Source organism: Haliotis rufescens, unplaced genomic scaffold (assembly GCF_023055435.1).
Source record: "Haliotis rufescens isolate VD_foot unplaced genomic scaffold, xgHalRufe1.0.p SCAF_8, whole genome shotgun sequence".
Lineage (NCBI taxonomy): Eukaryota > Metazoa > Mollusca > Gastropoda > Lepetellida > Haliotidae > Haliotis > Haliotis rufescens.
Genome location: NW_025964372.1, coordinates 46291506 through 46313119, shown reverse-complemented (window position 1 = coordinate 46313119; position 21614 = coordinate 46291506). Strand labels below are relative to the sequence as shown.

Sequence of the window (21614 nt, the reverse complement as noted above, 5' to 3'; positions counted from 1 at the left end):
AAACACGTCATTTAACAATGCACGTTCCGGTAAAGCACTTAGAATCTCACATTGTATGAGTATTAACATCAAATTCCTTTAACCCTTCGTGACGCAAATAAAATGAAGCCCAGGACACCGAATTTATGACAATGGTCTGGATTCGTTTGATTAGATGTTCTCGTACAGTGGATCAGCTCCAACCGTAACTTTGGCCAATGTTCTTTAACCCTTTGAAAGCTACCATGGCCGAACCTGAAAGCTAAACCGAATTTCTGATGTCAGACAGTTGTAAGGAAAAGGTTATGATTTTATTTCTCACTGTTTATTCCTCACTGTGGCAGCTATGTATGATGGTCTGGGTAGTAGCAGGTGACAACAAACAGGTTATAGTGGGAATATATAAGTACATATTTATATTTTTATATATACACTAGAACAAAATGACACACAAATGTTTATTTGCTTGATAATCATTAACACAAGATACATTTCTGCATCTACTTCATACATATGAACGCTTCCGGATGCGATTTAGCTAAATATGCAATTGTACACCCAATTTTATTGAGTATGACGTAAATGATTTTAAGGAAAATCATCTAGTCATCTTGTATGTCAGGATTCATTACATTGAATTACAGTACACTACGGTTATAACGAACTCAAAGGGACTACTATTTTTAGTTCGTTATAACCGTAGTTCGTTATACGCATATATACAGCATAACTGCAGCAAATAGTCGGGACTAAAAAGTTAGTTCGTTATATCCGTCACTTCGTTATAAGCGTGTTCGTTATAACCGTAGTTTACTGTATCATCATTTGAAACACAGCATCATGATTCTACAACAGTGTAGTCAGTAGCTCATGACCAAACAAGGAGTCCAGTTGAGTGTTGTCTATCATGGAACTACAGTTGCATGGCACCAAGTGAATAGTGTATGGCACCATAGCCATTTGTAAATGTTGTCAGAAGCTGGATATATAATAGCGATGTCCCAAGCGATCACATCTGTTTGTCGATATGCGTTGACACTGTTGAGAGAAAGAGTGATACTTGTGACAACAATTACCTTTCATTCTCTTCTGTCAATAAATATTAATCAAAAGTTTTAAAAACCTGAGTTTTTTCAAATTACTACAGTTAACCTGTAACGGCATATCAACCATAGTAATATTCGGTGAAAAAAATGAACTACTTTTGAGCAGTGTGTATGATTGATTGACTGACTTTATGACATTATGCTGGAGAGCCTAATCAAAGGCTGATAGTGAAAGAATAGCTTAAACACCATTGTTTGTTGTCAGATCTGAATAAAGTGTGGTCCGCTGACTCCACTGTCATTGTACGCATACGGCACGGGTCGTTGTTGGTTCTGGGAACTACAAGTTTGCCGGGGATAACAGGCTACCGTGACACACTGGAATGTTGCTGACTATATTCTTAATGGCATCAAATAGTGTATTAATCATTCAAAATCTATCCGTATTCATTTACAAAGCAATGAAACTACGTCTTGTGTAAATCACCTACAATTTACCTTTGTATTGTTATGTTTCTCTCTCACTGTGTACTCTGTAATGTATAATGGGCCTGTGGCTTACAATACATAATGAATAAAGATTACACTGACTATATTCTACTAGAGTATGGTTGGACGCCCCTTAACCGTATGTCAGCTTGTTGTAGGACTTAAGGCTGAAGGTCTTAGGTGTTTCCCAACTCTGCACAGCGAAATGACGCCTGGGCCCTCCATGACCCCATTGTCCCGGAAGCTAACCCTAAGTATCTAAGGTATTACAGTATAGACTCACAAACATTTCCATAATGAGTGAGAGAGTATAGACTAACGACGCTTTTAGCAATATTCCAACCAAATCAGGGGTCACCAGAAATGGGCTTCACACATTGTACCTACATTTCAATGCTGTGATTCTATATCTTATATAATATTTAAAGGAAGACACTTATATTTACCTCCCGGAAGTTCCGACAGTGGTATGTCTGTGCTGTAATCATGGAAATAAGTTTGGTCAGTAGGTTAATTTGTGCTATCCGCGTATTTACTGGTTATTGACATTTATGATAAATAGATCGCAATCCCAGATAGAACAAGATTCACAATTATTTATATATCTTGTTACATATTAAAAGATATGTTTCTTGTATGCAATATCTTTCATACTTACTTCTCCTCTACTTTCTCATCTGAAATAAAACAAGATGTTTTGTATGATGTGAAATACCAGAGCTGAGTTTATGTTTGTGATTGCCATTACAATCAGTATACGTTCGACACAGTAAGAAAATGGGCATTTTATTTTATCTGTTTCAACATCAAAATTGCAGTTATTCTTATGAACTGACACTGAATCTATATTTTTAAAACAGATATAAAACGAAATATATTTCTATACAGACCATTGCGGATGCTTCCTTTAAGTTTCCTCCTGAGACGGATGACTAATAACACAAGGATGATGATGGCGACCACAAGAACACCACCGACGATGAAGATGAGGAAGTGCGGTGGTTGAGAGTGATAAGATTCTGGTGCAGGACCTGGATTTCCCGTCGTCACACGTGCTATTTAGAATGTGTAAAGAAAATGGACATCTGTATTTTTCTTCAAAACACGCTCTCGTTCCTATCTGTAACTATCGGTAATGGCGGTGCAAGGTCTATGCCAATTCTAGTTTGTCGTGTTGTATCAATCACCTGCACAAACACCCCACTACTACTCGTGGTAAAGCATTGAAAATGCATTGAGCCGTTTAGATCATGCCCCTGCCGCCAAGTAAGGTGAGATGATGAACAGTATTTCAGTCTCCACAAGGCGTGTCAGCTTGGTGTGGGCGGAAGCCCGGAGTGATTCAGGTCTCGGACGTTTGCCACTTTGACGAAAGCCATGAGCACGGGTATGGTGCTGAGAAACCAAGAAACATAATCAGGCGAAGCACGATTCGAACCCACTGTCGAAGGTTTCTTGCACGCCTTGGCGGCGCAACACTGCACAGCGAACTGCAACGCCTCAGATGACTGGGCCACCCGTGCCCCCACACCACGTAAGGAGACCGGGCCGAGTATCCATACCATAGGCATTAGCCATAGTTTCATTCTACAACTATATATAATTTACTGGTCAGTATTTGTGTTGTATTGAGCATAACTAGCTAGATATTCTAGGCCAGCCAATATCAAGGTGAGAATTATCAGATCATCAATCTTAACATATATACAGGGGCACGGGTGGCCCAGTCGTCTAAGGCGCCGCGATTCGCTGTGCAGAGTGCGTCCCTTGGGCACGCTAGAAACATATGATTGTGGGTTGGATTCCCAGTTCGCCCCGATTATGTTTCTAGGTTTGTCAGCACCATACCCGTGCGCGTGGGTTTCACCGAAGTGGTAAACATCTGAGACCTGCATCACTTCGGGCTTTCCTCCCACAATAAGCTGACACGCCGTGATATAACTGGAATAATGTTAAAAGCGGCGTTAAACCCAACTCACTCACTAACATAAAAACACTATCGAGGGCAGTCGTCTCTCACTAGCTCTCCTTCCCCCACACCAATCACCAACCCATTCACTTACTTTATTCGCTAGTAATGATTAATCATAGTACTTACACACAACTTTAACCCTGACTGTGCATGACCCAGTCCCTTCTCGCATCTGACCATTAGTATCTGTCATGCTGTTCGTAGCCGTGCATATATATACACCACCGTCTATCATTTGGACATCGTCAATAGTGAACTTGTCTCCGGTCATTACAATCTTATTTGATGCTTGCTGTAACCACCGTATGGCACCGGGACCTGGGAAGGCGTCTACAGAACACATGAGGCTGACAGATGAGTTCTGGACGACAACGTACTCTTTCCGGCAAGACACCACAGGAGAATCTGCAGATATTGTAGTGAAGGATTAGTGTTTATGAATAAGTGAACCACACACAATGTTATCAAAACATGGATATGTTTTACAATGAATAGTAAGAAGTTCTCCCCCTTAAAATATGCTTTTTGAAAGGGCGAGTAAAATTAATACGGAGTTCAGGCACGGTTCATTGTATTGGGCTTTGTCCATAGTATCAAGTACAGGGCCCACTTGCACAAAGCGATCTTAGCGCTAAGATGATCGTAACTCCCATACTTTAACACAGGCTTACGACAATCATAGCACTAAGATCGCTTTGTTGAACGGGACCCTGGTCTGGTCCAGGGTCGATTATTTAGAGTCTGTCTTGGTAAATCACGTGTAGTAGTGACCCGTGGCCTTATACACGTGGCATTCACTCACTGCAGTGGGACCCGTGAAGATCCGGGGTAGAATAGGTCTTCAGCAACCCATGCTTGCCGTAAAAGACGACTATGCTTGTCGTAAAAGGCGACTAATGGGATCGGGTGGTCAGGCTCGCTGACTTGGTTGATACATGTCATCGGTCCCAATTGCGTGGATATTAATCACTGGATTGTCTGGTCCAGACTCGATTATTTACAGACCGCCGTCATATAGCTGGAATATTGCTGAGTGCGGCGTAAAACAACAAACCAACCAACCATTCATTGCAGTGGATATCTATATTTTTCATCTAAACTTAGGAACTTACTGGAATGAATCAACATAGACATTGTCTGAATGATGATAAAACTATTTTCTGGAGGATGGGTAAAATAATATACCCACATCAACCTGCATATGTTACAGTCATACACCAGACATCGACCATCACGGGTTACAGACATACATAAAACATTGATGTGCACCAGCTGATTCCCGTGTCCCTCAATCAGGCCACCGTAAGTGAGGTTCATCAAGTTGGTAAGTCTGACGATATACATTCCAGCATCAGATGTCCTGATGTTCGATATCACAGGTGGAGTGTTTGAAGACACCTCCAGCTCATTCCCTTCCCTCTTCCATGTGTAGACGTGTGGTCGGGGGTTGGAACGTTGAGGCAAACTCAGGATGACACTGCCGCCCTCGAACACGTCCTTCGTACCGCTGTTCAAAGGAGACGGGGGATCTAAATGTAAAAGGTAACTCATTGGAAGAATGGAAAATATTCAGCACTAATTCATTTCAAACGCATAAGGTTATCACAACGTTGAAGGAATGCAAGGACGTTGTCCGAAAAACCCTGTTGCATACGATGTTGTTCACAATGGTCACTGACCGCCTCCGTGGTCTAGTGGTAGAGCGTCCGCCCGGAGAGCGGAAGGTACGGGGTTCGATCAAACCAAAAGACGTTAAAAGATGGTACTTGTTGTTACCCTGCCTGGCGCTCGGCATTAAGGGGCTAAAACAAGGACTGGTCGGCTCGGAGTCAGTGTACTGTGTCTGAGTGGGATATTCATGTTAAACTGCGGCATGGTATCTCAGTGTGCTAGCACTATAAATCGGCATCAGTCCGGACTAGTACAAGCAGCTACACACACACACACACACACACACACACACACACACACACACACGTGCATGCACGTCGCTATATAAGTGCAATAATCTTGGGCGCGACGTTAAGCCCCATTTCACCTCACCTCACAATGGTCACTGTCACACGATACCACTAAAACAACGGATGTCTGTATTATATCAGGGTGTACACTCAATACTCACAGAGAACATTTACGCTTGTTAAACATGATCCTGTTCCATTTTCTTTCTTTCCTGTGTGGTCTAACATCGTGTTCACAGCAGTACATTGATAAACCCCAGCATCATTCGTGGAAGAACGTGGGATATGGTATGTTCCAATTTTGCCGTTCATGGTATTCAATCCATATCTCATTTCACACGTAGATTCTGTGATGCCATCCAACCGAGTTCTCAGCCTGGAGGCACGTCCGTCTAGGTCAGACCCTGAACCATCATCTTCTTCTTCAGCATTGCCAATATCAATAATCTCTTTTTCACCAGATCCAAAGAGGGGGGGATATGTGTCTGTAGGTGGAGGAGGGATAGTGGAGGCTGGAATGGATAGCCTTGCCCATGTCACATCATCTGGGAGTGGAGATGCACACGCTTTGCATCTCAGGTCAAAAGATGATTTGAGAAGTACACTTACATCTTCTTGACAGACTACTTCAGGGGGATCTGAAACATGATTATGCAGCTGTAGATTTCTAGATTCCCCATGAAATCTATGAAAACCATGTACCATTTGATCGTCTGTTGGATGGAATATTAATCAATTCTATGTCTTGGATGAGGAAATGCTCCCTCTGACAGGATACATCGAGTGGATCTGTGAAAAACATCTCCATACCTAATTATGCATAGTGTGACTTCTCGTTACAAGTCATAAATCATAATTTGAAACCGAAAGGTTTAACACTTAAAATAGTTTTAAAGGCATAAAGAGCATACCAGCTCGTGTGCTCATGGCGCTTAGATTATTACACAAGTTAATTGATCAGTGAGCACTCGATTTTCATTCTAAGCTCCCTGGGGAGTATACAACTCAAGCTGCCTGTGAGGCGCTAGAAGGTTAACAGCCACATTACCATCTCATCCTACCGGGTACCCACTCACTACTGGGTGAGCATTTCGAACAAAGTCACTTGCCAAAGGAGACACCACGTGTGGGGCAGGGCCGAAGCCCTAGCAACTCTCAGGAGTCAAGCTGCTGAACGTGGTCACCCAACTACTCTCCGAGACCGACGTTGCTTAACCTGATTAGTGATCTGTGCGCTGTGCTTAGGACTACGTGCCACCACGTGAACAGAGCGCCAGATTTTGAAAATCAACCCTTCCCTGTTACATTATTTAATACCACTACCAGATGAGCGAGCGAGTAAGTGACTATGTTTTAACGTTTTCAGCAATATTCCAGCACTATCCAGGCGGGGACCCCCGAAATGAGCTTCACATATTGTACACATGTGGCAATGCAAGATGAATGATAATACCAGACCAAACTGTATAATGGTTAACTGAGGTGTACAACTCATGAAGAGTGAATCTGATGTCTAATCTGATGTCTAAATATGTATATGATAACGTCACGGAGGTAGAGATGATTTCCTAAAGATGTAACCTTTAGAACTTTCAATAGTCATGTTGACAACTGATTATCCTCAGTACAGTTTAAGACCCGTGAAGATCCGGGGTAGAATAGGTCTTCAGCATCCCTTGCCTGCCGTAAAAGGCGACTATGCTTGTCGTAAAAGGCGACTGACGGGATCGGGTGGTCAGGCTCAATGACTTGGTTGATGCATGTCATTGATCCCAATTGCGTGGATCGATGCTCATGATATCGATCACTGGATTGTCTGGTCCAGACTCGATTATGTACAGACCGCCGCCATAGCTGGAATATTGCTGAGTGCGGAGTTAAAGAACAAACAAACAAACAGTACAGTTTAAAGCCAATTTGTTCCGGAGGTGTTACATTATTCACACTCTGCAAAAGAGTGAGTTGTTCAATATGACCAGGACTTACATAACACATCAACATGAACAAACTGCGCCCCCTGGCCGCTGACATGCGTCGATGACTCGTTGCTTCCGATGATGTTGGTCACCTCAATGACATAGTCTCCCGCATCAGCTCTACTGATGTTGTGCAGTCTTGGTGGGGCGGTGGATGCTGTGCTCCACGGGGACCCAACTTTCCTCCACTTGAATGAGGATGGTGGAGGTGAGGCAGCGGAAGGGAGAGAGAGGTCAGCACCATAATCTCCTTCAAATACTGCCACGCTCCCCGACTGGGTGGTTGGAGGGGGTTCTGGACAATAAAACAGTTATGAAAAAGATTTTCAAAGGTGAAGATCGAACTCAAACTGCCATTGGACGTATGACTGATGAGACTGACGCGCTACCTACTGCGCTACCGTGCCCTCGACGGCGGAATTAAGGTTTATATATTTCAAAATCACCAGTGTGCGTCAATAAACGGGCCCCTTGTTCTTTCATGCTTATTATCAGATTAATTCCAACAGTTTTTCTCAAAGGAAAATAGCAATGTTACCGCGTATTTTAAGAATTCGCCATTTTTTCATTTTGATTCTGTTGACAAACTTTCATCTTCTGGCAATATTTTTCAGTATAAATAACCCTAAAATATGTATATCATTGATTAATAAGCGGCCCGTCGAATTATCTCATACGTGGCCGAAGTCGTATAAATCACCCGCATTTTGCTGTAAGGGTTGCTTCCCTTATGCGTGTCAGAATCCTAGGTCAGTAGGTCCGCATCCCAGCTATGTCCTTATTACGATTCGTGTTTTTTCCAGCACTAAATCTGTGCTCGTGGGATCCATTTTATACACCGTGATATGACTATCTCACACCTTTGCCATATCAATATGCTAGATTACTACTAGAACATAACTTACCACAAATGGTATTGACTTATGCAAACCATAATATAAGACATGTACTCAGTAATCACAAGATAATGCTCACTCAAAACTTTGATGGCCATGTGACAGGAACTGTTTCCTGTTTTTGTGACACCATTAGAATCTCTCATTGTGTTGTCGGCAGTGCATGTCAATGTCTGTGACTCGGTGACGTGTTCGAGGATGTATGATGCTGAAGCACCAGAGGACAGCAGCCTGCCTGTAGATGAGGACCAGGAGATGCTGCTGTAGCCTGGGGAGGCATCCACTTCGCAAGACAGTTGCACAGATGCATTGTACAGGATGAAATACTCGGACTGACAGCTGACCACTGGAGCATCTGAATGTGAGCACAGACATGTGACCAGTGTGGTGCCATTAGATAACGAATCCTGTATCAAGTCTTTGAAAGGCATTTAGAAGTGATACATATAAGGAAGAGTGAGTGAGTGAGTATGGTTTTACGCCGCTTTTAGCAATATTCCAGCAATATCACGGCGGGGGACACCAGAAATCGGCTTCACACATTGCACCTATGTCTGGAATCGAACCCGGGTCTTCGGCGTGACGAGCGAACGCTTTAACCACTAGGCTACCCGACCGCCCCACATAAGGCAGAGAATTTATGGATGTCAACTTCTTTGTTAGGAGGAACACAACGTTTCGGAGTATATGCTTACTCCTTCATCAGCTGAAGGAGTGAGCATATACTCCGAAACTTTGTGTTCCTCATAATAAAGAAGTTGACATCCATATATTCTCTTTCCGAATCCTGTATCATCTTGTGGATAAATTGCTGGATGAAAACTTTGTATAATGTTCTGGTCACTTAAGATTCATCTCTCTAGTAATGGCAGTATAGTTAATGTTTGTTTTGTTTGTTTGTTGTTTAACGCCGCACTCAGCAATATTCCAGCTTAAGGATGGCGGTCTGTAAGTGATCAAGTCTGGACCAGACAATCCAGTGATTGACATTATTAGCATCGATCCACGCATTTGGGATACGATGACATGCATCAACCAAGTCAGCGAGCCTGACCACCCGATCCCGTTAGTCGCCTCTAGCGACAAGCATAGTCGCTTTTTACGGCAAGCATTGGTTACTGAAGATCTATTCTACTCCGGATCTTCACGGGTCGTAGAGTAAATGGGACTACGCAGGCTATGATTTAACTACGTGCAATACATATTTATAAATCCTGCGTGAAGTATCCCCCCAGGAGGGACGGAAGAAATAACTCAGATATGATTGTTGAGCACTGGGGACATGAGCACATGTTGTTTAGACATTATTACCTATGAACTATCATGCGTCATCTGTTTCCTTGGGGAAATGAAAGCATTTATCATAAACTGTTGGGAAAAAGAAAGCATACACCCACGTTTGATGATGGCTACGGTTGACACAAACAAGAAATGGTTGTTCGATGATGATGCGTTTGACATGGATATCATAGTTGTGTTTTGGACCTTAAATTTGCTGTTTTCCCAGAAACCTATGATTGTGGTTCCGAATCCCGATTCGCCCTGATTATGTTTCTAGGTTTGTCAGCACCATACCCGTGCTCGTGGGTTTCACCGAAGTGGTAAACGTCTGAGACCTGCATCACTTCGGGCTTTCCTCCCACATTAAGCTGACACGCCGCGATATAACTGGAATACTGTAAAAAGCGGCGTTAAACCCAACTCACTCACTCACTCACTGTTTTCAGCCCAGTAACGTTTTTGTTACGTTTGTGATGTTTTTAGTCAAATCCAGTTTTCAAGGTAAAACTTTCTTCCCCCATGCTGTTTATATAATTTGATGGTAATTCGGACAGGACATAAAATTATACATTCATTTTGATATTATTTATTACTAATACAATACGTGTTCACCTCTCAAACATTAAATTGCACCTCATTAACAACACATCTTAAGGTCCTTACATGCAGGGACATTTAATGGAATGAAAGTAGTATAACCGATAAAATTTCAACAAATGAAGATCCATGACAGTCACGAACGACTTCATCTAAATGAGGGACGAAGGGTGGCCTTATAATTAAAACGCTGGCCCGTCGAACCCAGTGTCCGGGGTTCGATTCCCCACATTCGTCAACGTGTTGTCATTGGTGGTTTCATCCTTTGTGGTGTGTCTGGAATAATGCGAAAGCCAGCATCAACTCTAATTAAATCATTCAATTTTCTGATACATATTTTACCAAAGATTAATCAAGTAATATACTTACACACCACAGTAAGTGCTACAGATGCTCTGCCCAAGTCATTGACACCCAACCGGACACTACACTGGAGTTCCTTATCATTATCAGCGTTGACAAGAACTCTGGTGAATGTGGAAGATGTTCCATTGATGACGCCCCCAACGGTCCACGTATACGTGAGCGGTGAGGTCGGTGGTGTCTTCACGTTACAGGTGACAGTCTGACTAGTTCCAGCGAACACTTGGATTGTATTCACACTTAACGATACTGTTGTGAACCTTACAACCTCAGAAAATGCTGTTTAGAAATATGATAAAAAAACATAATAATTATTATACAATGCTATTAACGTGTAAGAAACATTGACAAAAAGGTATATCACGCTAAAAATCCTCCAACGGATTTCATTAGTATCCTCAGGGAGGTCAGACTACACGGTTAGAGTTACGTTGTTGTTAGGACGCCACAATGTTCCTGGTGTACAATCATTGTGACTTTGGCGTATCAATTGGCATTGTTATAGCTCACAATAGCGGCATTTTACAGTGATCGTTCGAAGTGTTACTTGTAAAGAGAAGGCATTTTAGACATTGTAACATGATGAGTTTGTAGTTAATAAAAAGGAAATATTTGAAAGGTAATGTTCTTCCCATCTTGTAATCTGGTGGGTGCTGAGTGAGAAACCCCTGCTTCTAGAATCGTTTTTTGCTGCTTGTGGACATGAACCCAAAACATTCCGTGTCCCGTACGTTCTTCTCCACAGCCTTGACATGATACAAAAAATAATACCTTTTGCTTATCAGCTAGGGCCTTACTTGATTGTACATATAATTTGATGTATTGTTTATTACCTAAGACAACATTTAATAACTAACAACACATCGAACATTGTGGCGTCTCAATATATTACCAAAAGGTAATTCCATTTGGAAACTGGGGGCACGGGTGGCCCAGTCGTCTAAGGCGCCGCGATTCGCTGTTCAGAGTTGCGTCCCTTGAACACGTCAGAAACCTATGATTGTGGGTTCGAATCCCGGTTCGCCCCGATTATGTTTCTAGGTTTGTCAGCACCATACCCGTGCTCGTGGGTTTCACCGAAGTGGTAAACGTCGGAGACCTGCATCACCCCAGGCTTTCCTCCCACATTAAACAGACACGCCGTGATGGAACTGGCCAACTGTTAAAAGCGGCGTTAAACCCAACTCACTCACCGATTCGGAAAGTATTGTCTAAGGAGATAATACCACAAAACGTCTACAGTTGACGTAATATCGGTGTTCTCAGTTCCACATAATGGTTAACACTATGTATTTCCTTCGAGCTCGGAACATACATAACTACTGATGATTGTCACCACGTCATCTTGCCTGCTACACTCTCCTCTGGTGTTACCTGCCTGGTAATCACGCTTTTAATTTAAGACCGTATCAAACCGTGACCCTATGTTTGCTTGGTGGAACCAATGTTTTGAAATAGAGTTACTTACTTGAAGCGCATACGACTCCTACGTCCTTGTCATGGTTACAGTTGTGTTCGCCCCATGTCGGCCGGGCACACGAATCTATAGACGCCTCACTCCCAGTACACTCGAGGTCATCCACCCATATATCTCCAGTTCCACTTCCGAAGAAGGACGTCGGTACAACATAGGCATGGCTCCTGAAACATCACTTCATACATAGCGGGAAGTCGGCACATCACAGGAGTACGTCCTAGAGTACCACTACATGCATGGACCAACATCAGTAAAAGATAGAAATACGTCATGGTACATAGTTACATGCATGGGTTGGGGTAAGTACAGCATTTATTCACGTCACGGAGCGTCGCTATACACATGGAACGATGTCAGTAAAACATTGGGATACGTCATGGAGTGGTACTACAATTATCGAAAGACGTCAATAAAACGTCGGTACACGTCATGGAACGTCAGAATATACAGAAAGCACGTCCTTTTAAATATAGGTATACGTCAGAGAGCGTCACTACATCCATGGAAGGACGTCAGTAATGCGTGGGTAAACGTTATAGAACGTCACTACATCCATGGAAGGGCGACAGTAAAACATGGGTATACGTTATGGAGCACAACCACATACATGGAAGGAATGTATATACATGGGTATACGTCATGGAGCGTCACTACATACATGGAAGGACGTCAATTAAACATGGGTAAACGTCAGAGAGCGTCACCACATACATGGAAGAGCGTCAGTAAAACATGGGTCTACGTCATGGAGCGTCACAACATACATGGAAGGACGTCAATATAAGATGGGTATACGTCATGGAGCGTCACCACATCCATGGAAGGACGTCAGCAAAACATGGGTATACGTCATGGAGCGTCACTACATACATGAAAGGACGTCAATAAAACATGGGTAAACGTCAGAGAGCGTCACTACATCCATTCAAGGACGTCAATATAAGATGGGTATACGTCATGGAGCGTCACCACATCCATGCAAGGGCATCAGTAAAACATGGGTAAACGTAATATAGCGTCACCACATCCATGGAAGGACGTCAGTAAAACATGGGTATTCGTCATGGATCGTCACCACATACATGGGAGGACTTCAGTAAAACATGGGTATACGTCATGAAGCGTCACTACATACATGGAAGGACGTCAGTAACACATGGGTATACGTCATGGAGCGTCACCACATCCATGGAAGTGCGTCAGTAAAACATGGGTATACGTCATGGAGCGTCACCACATCAATGCAAGGGCATCAGTAAAACATGGGTAAACGTAATATAGCGTCACCACATCCATGGAAGGACGTCAGTAAAACATGGGTATACGTCATGGAGCGTCACCACATCCATGGAAGTGCGTCAGTAAAACATGGGTATTCGTCATGGAGCGTCATTACATACATGGAAGGACGTCAGTAAAACATGGGTATACGTCATGGAGCGTCACCGCATCAATGGAAGGACGTCAGTAAAACATGGGTATACGTCATGGATCGTCACTACATACATGGAAGTGCGTCAGTAAAACATGGGTATACGTCATGGAGCGTCATTACATACATGGAAGGACGTCAGTAAAACATGGGTAAACGTAATATAGCGTCACCACATCCATGCAAGGGCATCAGTAAAACATGGGTAAACGTAATATAGCGTCACCACATCCATGGAAGGACGTCAGCTAAACATGGGTATACGTCATGGAGCGTCACTACATACATGGAAGGACGTCAATAAAACATGGGTAAACGTCAGAGAGCGTCACTACATCCATGCAAGGACGTCAATATAAGATGGGTATACGTCATGGAGCGTCACCACATCCATGCAAGGGCATCAGTAAAACATGGGTAAACGTAATATAGCGTCACCACATCCATGGAAGTGCGTCAGTAAAACATGGGTATACGTCATGGAGCGTCACCACATCCATGCAAGGGCATCAGTAAAACATGGGTAAACGTAATATAGCGTCACCACATCCATGGAAGGACGTCAGTAAAACATGGGTATACGTCATGGAGCGTCACCACATCCATGGAAGTGCGTCAGTAAAACATGGGTATACGTCATGGAGCGTCATTACATACATGAAAGGACGTCAGTAAAACATGGGTATACGTCATGGAGCGTCACCGCATCCATGGAAGGACGTCAGTAACACATGGGTATACGTCATGGAGCGTCACTACATCCATGGAAGGACGTCAGTAAAACATGGGTATACGTCATGGAGCGTTACCAAATCCATGGAAGGACGTCAGTAAAACATGGGTAAACGTCATGGAGCGTCACCACATCCATGGAAGGACGTCAGTAAAACATGGGTATACGTCATGGAGCGTCACCACATCCATGGAAGGTCGTCAGTAAAACATGGGTATACGTCATGGAGCGTCACTACATACATGGAAGTGCGTCAGTAAAACATGGGTATACGTCATGGAGCGTCATTACATACATGGAAGGACGTCAGTAAAACATGGGTATACGTCATGGAGCGTCACCGCATCCATGGAAGGACGTCAGTAACACATGGGTATACGTCATGGAGCGTGACTACATCCATGAAAGGACGTCAGTAAAACATGGGTATACGTCATGGAGCGTTACCAAATCCATGGAAGGACGTCAGTAAAACATGGGTAAACGTAATATAGCGTCACCACATCCATGGAAGGACGTCAGCTAAACATGGGTATACGTCATGGAGCGTCACTACATACATGGAAGGACGTCAATAAAACATGGGTAAACGTCAGAGAGCGTCACTACATCCATGCAAGGACGTCAGTAAAACATGGGTATTCGTTATGGATCGTCACCACATACATGGGAGGACTTCAGTAAAACATGGGTATACGTCATGGAGCGTCACTACATACATGGAAGGACGTCAGTAACACATGGGTATACGTCATGGAGCGTCACCACATCCATGGAAGTGCGTCAGTAAAACATGGGTATACGTCATGGAGCGTCACCACATCCATGCAAGGGCATCAGTAAAACATGGGTAAACGTAATATAGCGTCACCACATCCATGGAAGGACGTCAGTAAAACATGGGTATACGTCATGGAGCGTCACCACATCCATGGAAGTGCGTCAGTAAAACATGGGTATACGTCATGGAGCGTCATTACATACATGAAAGGACGTCAGTAAAACATGGGTATACGTCATGGAGCGTCACCGCATCCATGGAAGGACGTCAGTAACACATGGGTATACGTCATGGATCGTCACTACATACATGGAAGTGCGTCAGTAAAACATGGGTATACGTCATGGAGCGTCATTACATACATGGAAGGACGTCAGTAAAACATGGGTATACGTCATGGAGCGTCACCGCATCCATGGAAGGACGTCAGTAACACATGGGTATACGTTATGGAGCGTGACTACATCCATGGAAGGACGTCAGTAAAACATGGGTATACGTCATGGAGCGTCACCGCATCCATGGAAGGACGTCAGTTACACATGGGTATACGTCATGGAGCGTGACTACATCCATGGAAGGACGTCAGTAAAACATGGGTATACGTCATGGAGCGTTACCAAATCCATGGAAGGACGTCAGTAAAACATGGGTAAACGTAATATAGCGTCACCACATCCATGGAAGGACGTCAGCTAAACATGGGTATACGTCATGGAGCGTCACTACATACATGGAAGGACGTCAATAAAACATGGGTAAACGTCAGAGAGCGTCACTACATCCATGCAAGGACGTCAATATAAGATGGGTATACGTCATGGAGCGTCACCACATCCATGCAAGGGCATCAGTAAAACATGGGTAAACGTAATATAGCGTCACCACATCCATGGAAGGACGTCAGTAAAACATGGGTATTCGTTATGGATCGTCACCACATACATGGGAGGACTTCAGTAAAACATGGGTATACGTCATGGAGCGTCACTACATACATGGAAGGACGTCAGTAACACATGGGTATACGTCATGGAGCGTCACCGCATCCATGGAAGTGCGTCAGTAACACATGGATATACGTCATGGAGCGTCACCACATCCATGCAAGGGCATCAGTAAAACATGGGTAAACGTAATATAGCGTCACCACATCCATGGAAGGACGTCAGTAAAACATGGGTATACGTCATGGAGCGTCACCACATCCATGGAAGTGCGTCAGTAAAACATGGGTATACGTCATGGAGCGTCATTACATACATGAAAGGACGTCAGTAAAACATGGGTATACGTCATGGAGCGTCACCGCATCCATGGAAGGTCGTCAGTAACACATGGGTATACGTCATGGAGCGTCACTACATACACACATGTCTTATTGGAAGGACGTAAGCAAGAATGGGTTTACGTCCTTGAACATCACTAGATGTATCTAGTCGAAAATACATCTGTGGTGATGTTTATCGCTAACGAAGTGGACATTTCTTGAATAGTACATTTTGCAATGTTTGTCATTGCTTTGAGTATTATTGCTTATCACCGGAATAGCCTGTTTTCACTTTATACGTATTAGCACACATGCAGCTTTTTTCGTCAATTAATCATCGCGATATTTCGTGATTCTATTTCAAGTGGCGAGGACAAGAGGATGTCACTGTCCCCGTAGACATGGTTGTAGCAGTAATTATATGTACAACATTAAGAATATATATAAAGGCCACGTCATAATATGGCTCAAATACTGCCGACGTGTCTTTAAACGTTAACTCATCCACACATGAGGTACTTTGATCTGAAAGATAACGGATATCTGCCATTCTGTTTCAACATTGCACTTACGTAGGGAATCAGGGTTATAAGTGGTCACTTGTATCTTTGCGGGTCGTAATAGGCGACTTTATGGATCAGATGGTCGGTCAAAACGACTTGGATGATTGCATGTCAACCCGACTGAGTGGATTGTTGCTCATAATATCCGTCACTGGATTGTCTGGTCCATACTCTATTGTATACAGGTCGCCGCCATAGAGTTGGAATATTGTGGCGTTAAACAACAAACAAACAATCCTAGGACTCACGTGGGTAGACCGAGTCCCCTGCAGGCTGTCTTGGCGTCGTTACGGTCAAACCTGTCACTACACACCGTGCCCCAGCTCTGGACAAACACCTCAAGACGCCCCCCAGCTGATGGGGATACGAGCCGGGTGCGGGCAGGTCCGTACATGAAGGGCTGGCCGGGAACTATAAGCCAAGAATTGAACAACTTTAGATTGGCGAAAAATCAGTACGACGATTGTATTTTGATTCATTCATTTTTTCCAAAATGTAACAAATATTGTTCAAATAGACTAGCAAGAAGACGTTATTGAAGGGAACAATCGCCATGACCTCCGTCTTTGGTCATGCTTCAATCAGGTTTCATCAGGCAAAATATCGTTTATATTTTGAGTTATGGCAGAAAATAAATTATATATTTAATAACAATCAATAAATATCAATATGCCTGTCATATAGCGGGAGGTGACGCCAGAAACGGACATATTGTAACTATGCGGGGGCTTGAAGAGCGAACACTTTAACCACAGGGATCACTGCTACCAATGACATATATACTTAGATCACGTTTGATACCATGTTATAGGTAAATGTCTTAGAATATACCAGAGACACATTCCACACCCACGTCCTCGCCATGGCCGCAGTTATGTGTTTCCCAGCCTGGATGTGAACACCGATCTAAGGACATCTCACTTCCAGTGCAAGCGACATCATCCATCATGATAGAGCCAGTTCCTTGTCCATAGTGAGCAGAAGCCTTGACACTTAAACTAAAACAATCAAATAGTAAGACTGAGAGCACACCGATCTATTATCCGGGTATTGATGTTAACACTGTGTGCATGTTCATGTGTGGAGCTGGCTTTTTACGAAACTCCACATTATTATTATTATTATTAGGGCTCTATGCCTGAAAGGCAAGAGACCTATTGTAATCGTTCGATTTATTATTATTATTATTATTATTCTCTATTATTATTATTATTATTAAATAGGTATATGGAATGAATATTAAATATATAATTATGTAGGTGTTAAAATACAATCGATTAAAATTGCACAATATTATGATCTCATGAAATATCCTACATTCCACATATATTATTAGCTTGACAAATACGATATTTGACAATGTTTATAATGTTTATTACGCGTTTAGGCCAAATCCTCTACAGACAACTTTAGCATCATTCAAATCAAATCCATCATCACAGACAGTGCCCCAGGCTCCTCCATGGTAGATCTCCAGGCGACCCGCAAACGTTCCTGGGACAAGTCGAATCAAGTCAGGGTCGCCTGCAGTGAAAGAGAAATCAAAGATTTTTGTCCAACGAGTCACCCCCTAGAGGATTCCGGGTTACATTTGGTCCTCATAAACCTACGCTTGTCGTTCGAAGCGTCGGTGGTCAGCATCTTCCCTAGACAAGAGATTTAACTGACTATAAAAGTCCAGTTTCCACCCTTGCCGAGCTAGGCTGGTATAATGGAGTTACATTTTGGCTGGGCTAACGAGTCTATGGATAGTCCAATCAAAATCGCGCTCCGATATCGAAATCCGGTTTGAAAATTGTCGTGCTGAATTCGGTCGATTGCAGGATTTGCAAAACATGTGCACCGCCAAGTCATTGTCAACAGATATTTTTCAAATATTTTCATGATTTTTATCAAGGTGCTCACGTGATTTCATGCATTTAAGACCCGCTTTATCACAATATAAATCTTGATTATCGATCAGATCGTCTATACTGGGCGACGCCATTTTGTTTGAATCAAATCCAAGTGATACAAAAGGTGGAATCTGATTGGTCTATAGGAGACGTTTAGAAGGGACATAGCTCGTAATAACCCCTGGTGGCGATACGATCGAGCCCAGGAATTCCAGCCTAGTTCGGCAAGGGTGGAAACTTGACTTTTAAAGTCACTGAACTCTCTTGTGTCGGGAAGATGGTGGTCAGGGTCGATGTCTTGGTGGATTGCGTGTTATCGTACCTCGCGGCATGGATTTTGCTCATAATATCAATCACAAGTCGTCTCTTACGACCAGCATGGGGTGCCGGGAGGATCCACTTGCACAAAGCTATCTCAGCGCTAAGACTATCGTAAGGCTATGTTAAGGTATGGGAGTTACGATCATCTTAGCGTTTTGTGCAAGTGGGCACTGCAGGAATCCCCAAGGGGGGGTGTAGAATCTACTTCTTGGAAACACTTGCACAAAGCTGTCTTAGCGCTAAGACTATCGTAAGGCTATGTTAAAGTATGGGAGTTACGATCATCTTAGCGTTTTGTGCAAGTGGGCCCTGCAGGAATCCCAAAGAGGGATATAGAATCTACTTCTTGGAAACGTTAGTTATCAGTGTCGAAATACCTTAAATGACACAACGCTTACGAATTTAATCTTAGCTATTGACATTTCGAATTGCTTGTATTTAATTTTGGAAGAGGCGAAGTGAGGTGATACGGGGTTTGACGTCACGTTCATGATTATTGCACTGATATATAGTGACGTGAATGCCGAGCTCCAGGCAGTGTAACAACAAGCACCGTCTTAAACTTCTGTTCGTACAACGCGGCTAGGGATCGAACCACGGACTTTTCGCCCTCCGGGGAGATGGTTGGTTGGTTGGTTGGTTGGTTGTTTAACGCCGCACTCAGCAATATTCCAGCTATATGACGGCTGTCTGTAAATAATCCAGTCTGGACCAGACAATCCAGTGATTAATGTCATCAGCATCGATCCACGCAAATGGGATACGATGACATGCATCAACCAAGTCGGCGAGCCTGATAACCCGATCCCGTTAGTCGCCTTTTACGAAAAACATAGTCACATTTTATAGGTCTTCAGCAACCCATGCTTGCCGGAGAGATGGAATATCCACTAGACCACGAAGGTCGTCCTTTTTGGATTAACATGATCGGGGATTCCTGAGTTTACTTGACCAGGCGCCAATGATATACTGAATATATGACCCGTGAAGATCCGGGGTAGAATACGCCTTCAGCAACCAGTGCTTGCCGTAAATGGCGACTGTGCTTGTCGTAAAAGGCGACTAACGGGATCGGGTGGTCAGGCTCGCTGACTTGGTTGATACATGTCATCGTATCCCAGTTGCGTGGATCGATGCTCATGATATCAATCACTGGATTGTCTGGTCCAGACTCGATTATTTAGAGACCGCCGTCATATAGCTGGAATATTGCTGAGTGCGGCGTTAAACAACAAACACACAAAACTGAATAATCATACTCAAATGAGTTGTTAACAAAAAGTGATATCATTTACATGTATATTTGACCTACCTGGACCGATCAACAGGAACAGAGATAGTAGGACGATGAGCCAGCCCATGTGAATGCCTTGTAAAGCAAGTACTGAGAGCGTGTGCCAGCTTGTCTACGAACATGTCAAGTGGCCTGGACCAATAGCCATCAATCTAGATGGACTTTGCCACTTACATGCATTGTCTGAATATTTCCATAACGTCGTCATAGAGATGATGGGAAAGGGAACACAGGCCTCATCATCGGAGGCACCACTTTACAAAGTAGAGAATCTCAATTGTACCACATTCAGATGATCGTGGTTTCGATCTGCTTGTTTGTTTGTTGCTCAAAGCCGCCTCTCAGGAGTGAGTGAGTGAGTATGGTTTTATGCCGCTTTTAGCAATATTCCAGCAATATCACGGCGGGGGACACCAGAAATGGGCTTCACACATTGTACCCATGTCGGGAATCGAACCCTGGTCTTCGGCGTGACGAGCGAACGCTTTGACCACTAGGCTACCAGACCGCCCCCCGCTCTAAGGAATATTCCAGGAATATGACCGCGATGTAAATAATCGAGCCGGGGCCAGACAAACCATAGGTTGATAATATAGCAAACGATCCACTCTGTGCAAGTATCAGAGTCTGACAACCGATCGAATTGTCGCCTCCTACGGTAACCATGGCTTACGGCAGCCCACGCCAACATGGAATCCCAAAGGGTGGTCGCGGGTTCGAATTCTTGATTATCACCGATTATGACAGCCTCATAATCCTGCCTATGGGTTTCACTCATCGTTTCTGACTTGTGCACTTTCGGGCTCTCCTCCCATATTCAACTTCTAGGCCTTATCATAACTGAAATACTGTTTAAAGCGGCCTTAAACCAAGCTCCGAGTCAGCCATGGAAACCAAGACAGGAGAATACAGGGAGGGTTTAGTGCTTTATTTTGTACAGATGCGACACTGGCCGCTCATGTGCGTGGTGCATACAATGAAATGTCAAATTCAAAAGTATTAATTGGCAAGGAACAATCGTTTAACTATCACAAGAGCATGAAGGCGATACAATACATGACATATACCGAAGCATCACACTCAGATACATGGACATCGTTAATTCTTCACTGGAGTGTACAGATGCTATGTTCCTCACCAAGGAATGCACATGGCCAATATTCATTCAAATATCATTTTATTTTCTCAGAATAATACAAAACACAGACAATTGTTGATTGGTAAATAAATAAAGGGAGGAAAACCCTTTCCATATTCATCAGAAATCTCTTCTAAAAGCAGAGTCAAT

The 21614-nt window shown here is 43.4% G+C and overlaps 1 protein-coding gene across 1 annotated transcript; it reads right to left on the bottom strand.

The window, feature by feature from the left end:
* Positions 1-423: 423 nt before the first annotated feature.
* On the bottom strand, positions 424-20492 carry LOC124143582 (hemicentin-2-like). The gene is made up of 15 exons (XM_046512607.2): positions 20345-20492; positions 18196-18340; positions 17648-17814; positions 17065-17227; positions 12029-12201; positions 10567-10839; positions 8399-8674; positions 7434-7718; positions 5609-6085; positions 4737-5015; positions 3613-3891; positions 2405-2569; positions 2173-2191; positions 1961-1992; positions 424-1017 (listed from the first exon to the last, which is right to left on the bottom strand). Exons 1-15 carry the CDS (start codon positions 20391-20393, stop codon positions 989-991), a joined length of 2811 nt encoding a protein of 936 aa, XP_046368563.2. The 5' UTR covers positions 20394-20492; the 3' UTR covers positions 424-988.
* Positions 20493-21614: the final 1122 nt, after the last annotated feature.

What these genes read in the sequence shown, in the direction of transcription:
- LOC124143582 (XM_046512607.2), bottom strand. Translation starts at nt 20,393, where the DNA reads ATGGGCTGGCTCATCGTCCTACTATCTCTGTTCCTGTTGATCGGTCCA. An exon ending in AGAGGATTTGGCCTAAACGC is followed by an intron (nt 17,815 to 18,195) that starts GTAATAAACATT and finishes TGATTGTTTTAG; the next exon opens with TTTAAGTGTCAAGGCTTCTG. An exon ending in AGGGGACTCGGTCTACCCAC is followed by an intron (nt 12,202 to 17,064) that starts GTGAGTCCTAGG and finishes GTGATGTTTCAG; the next exon opens with GAGCCATGCCTATGTTGTAC.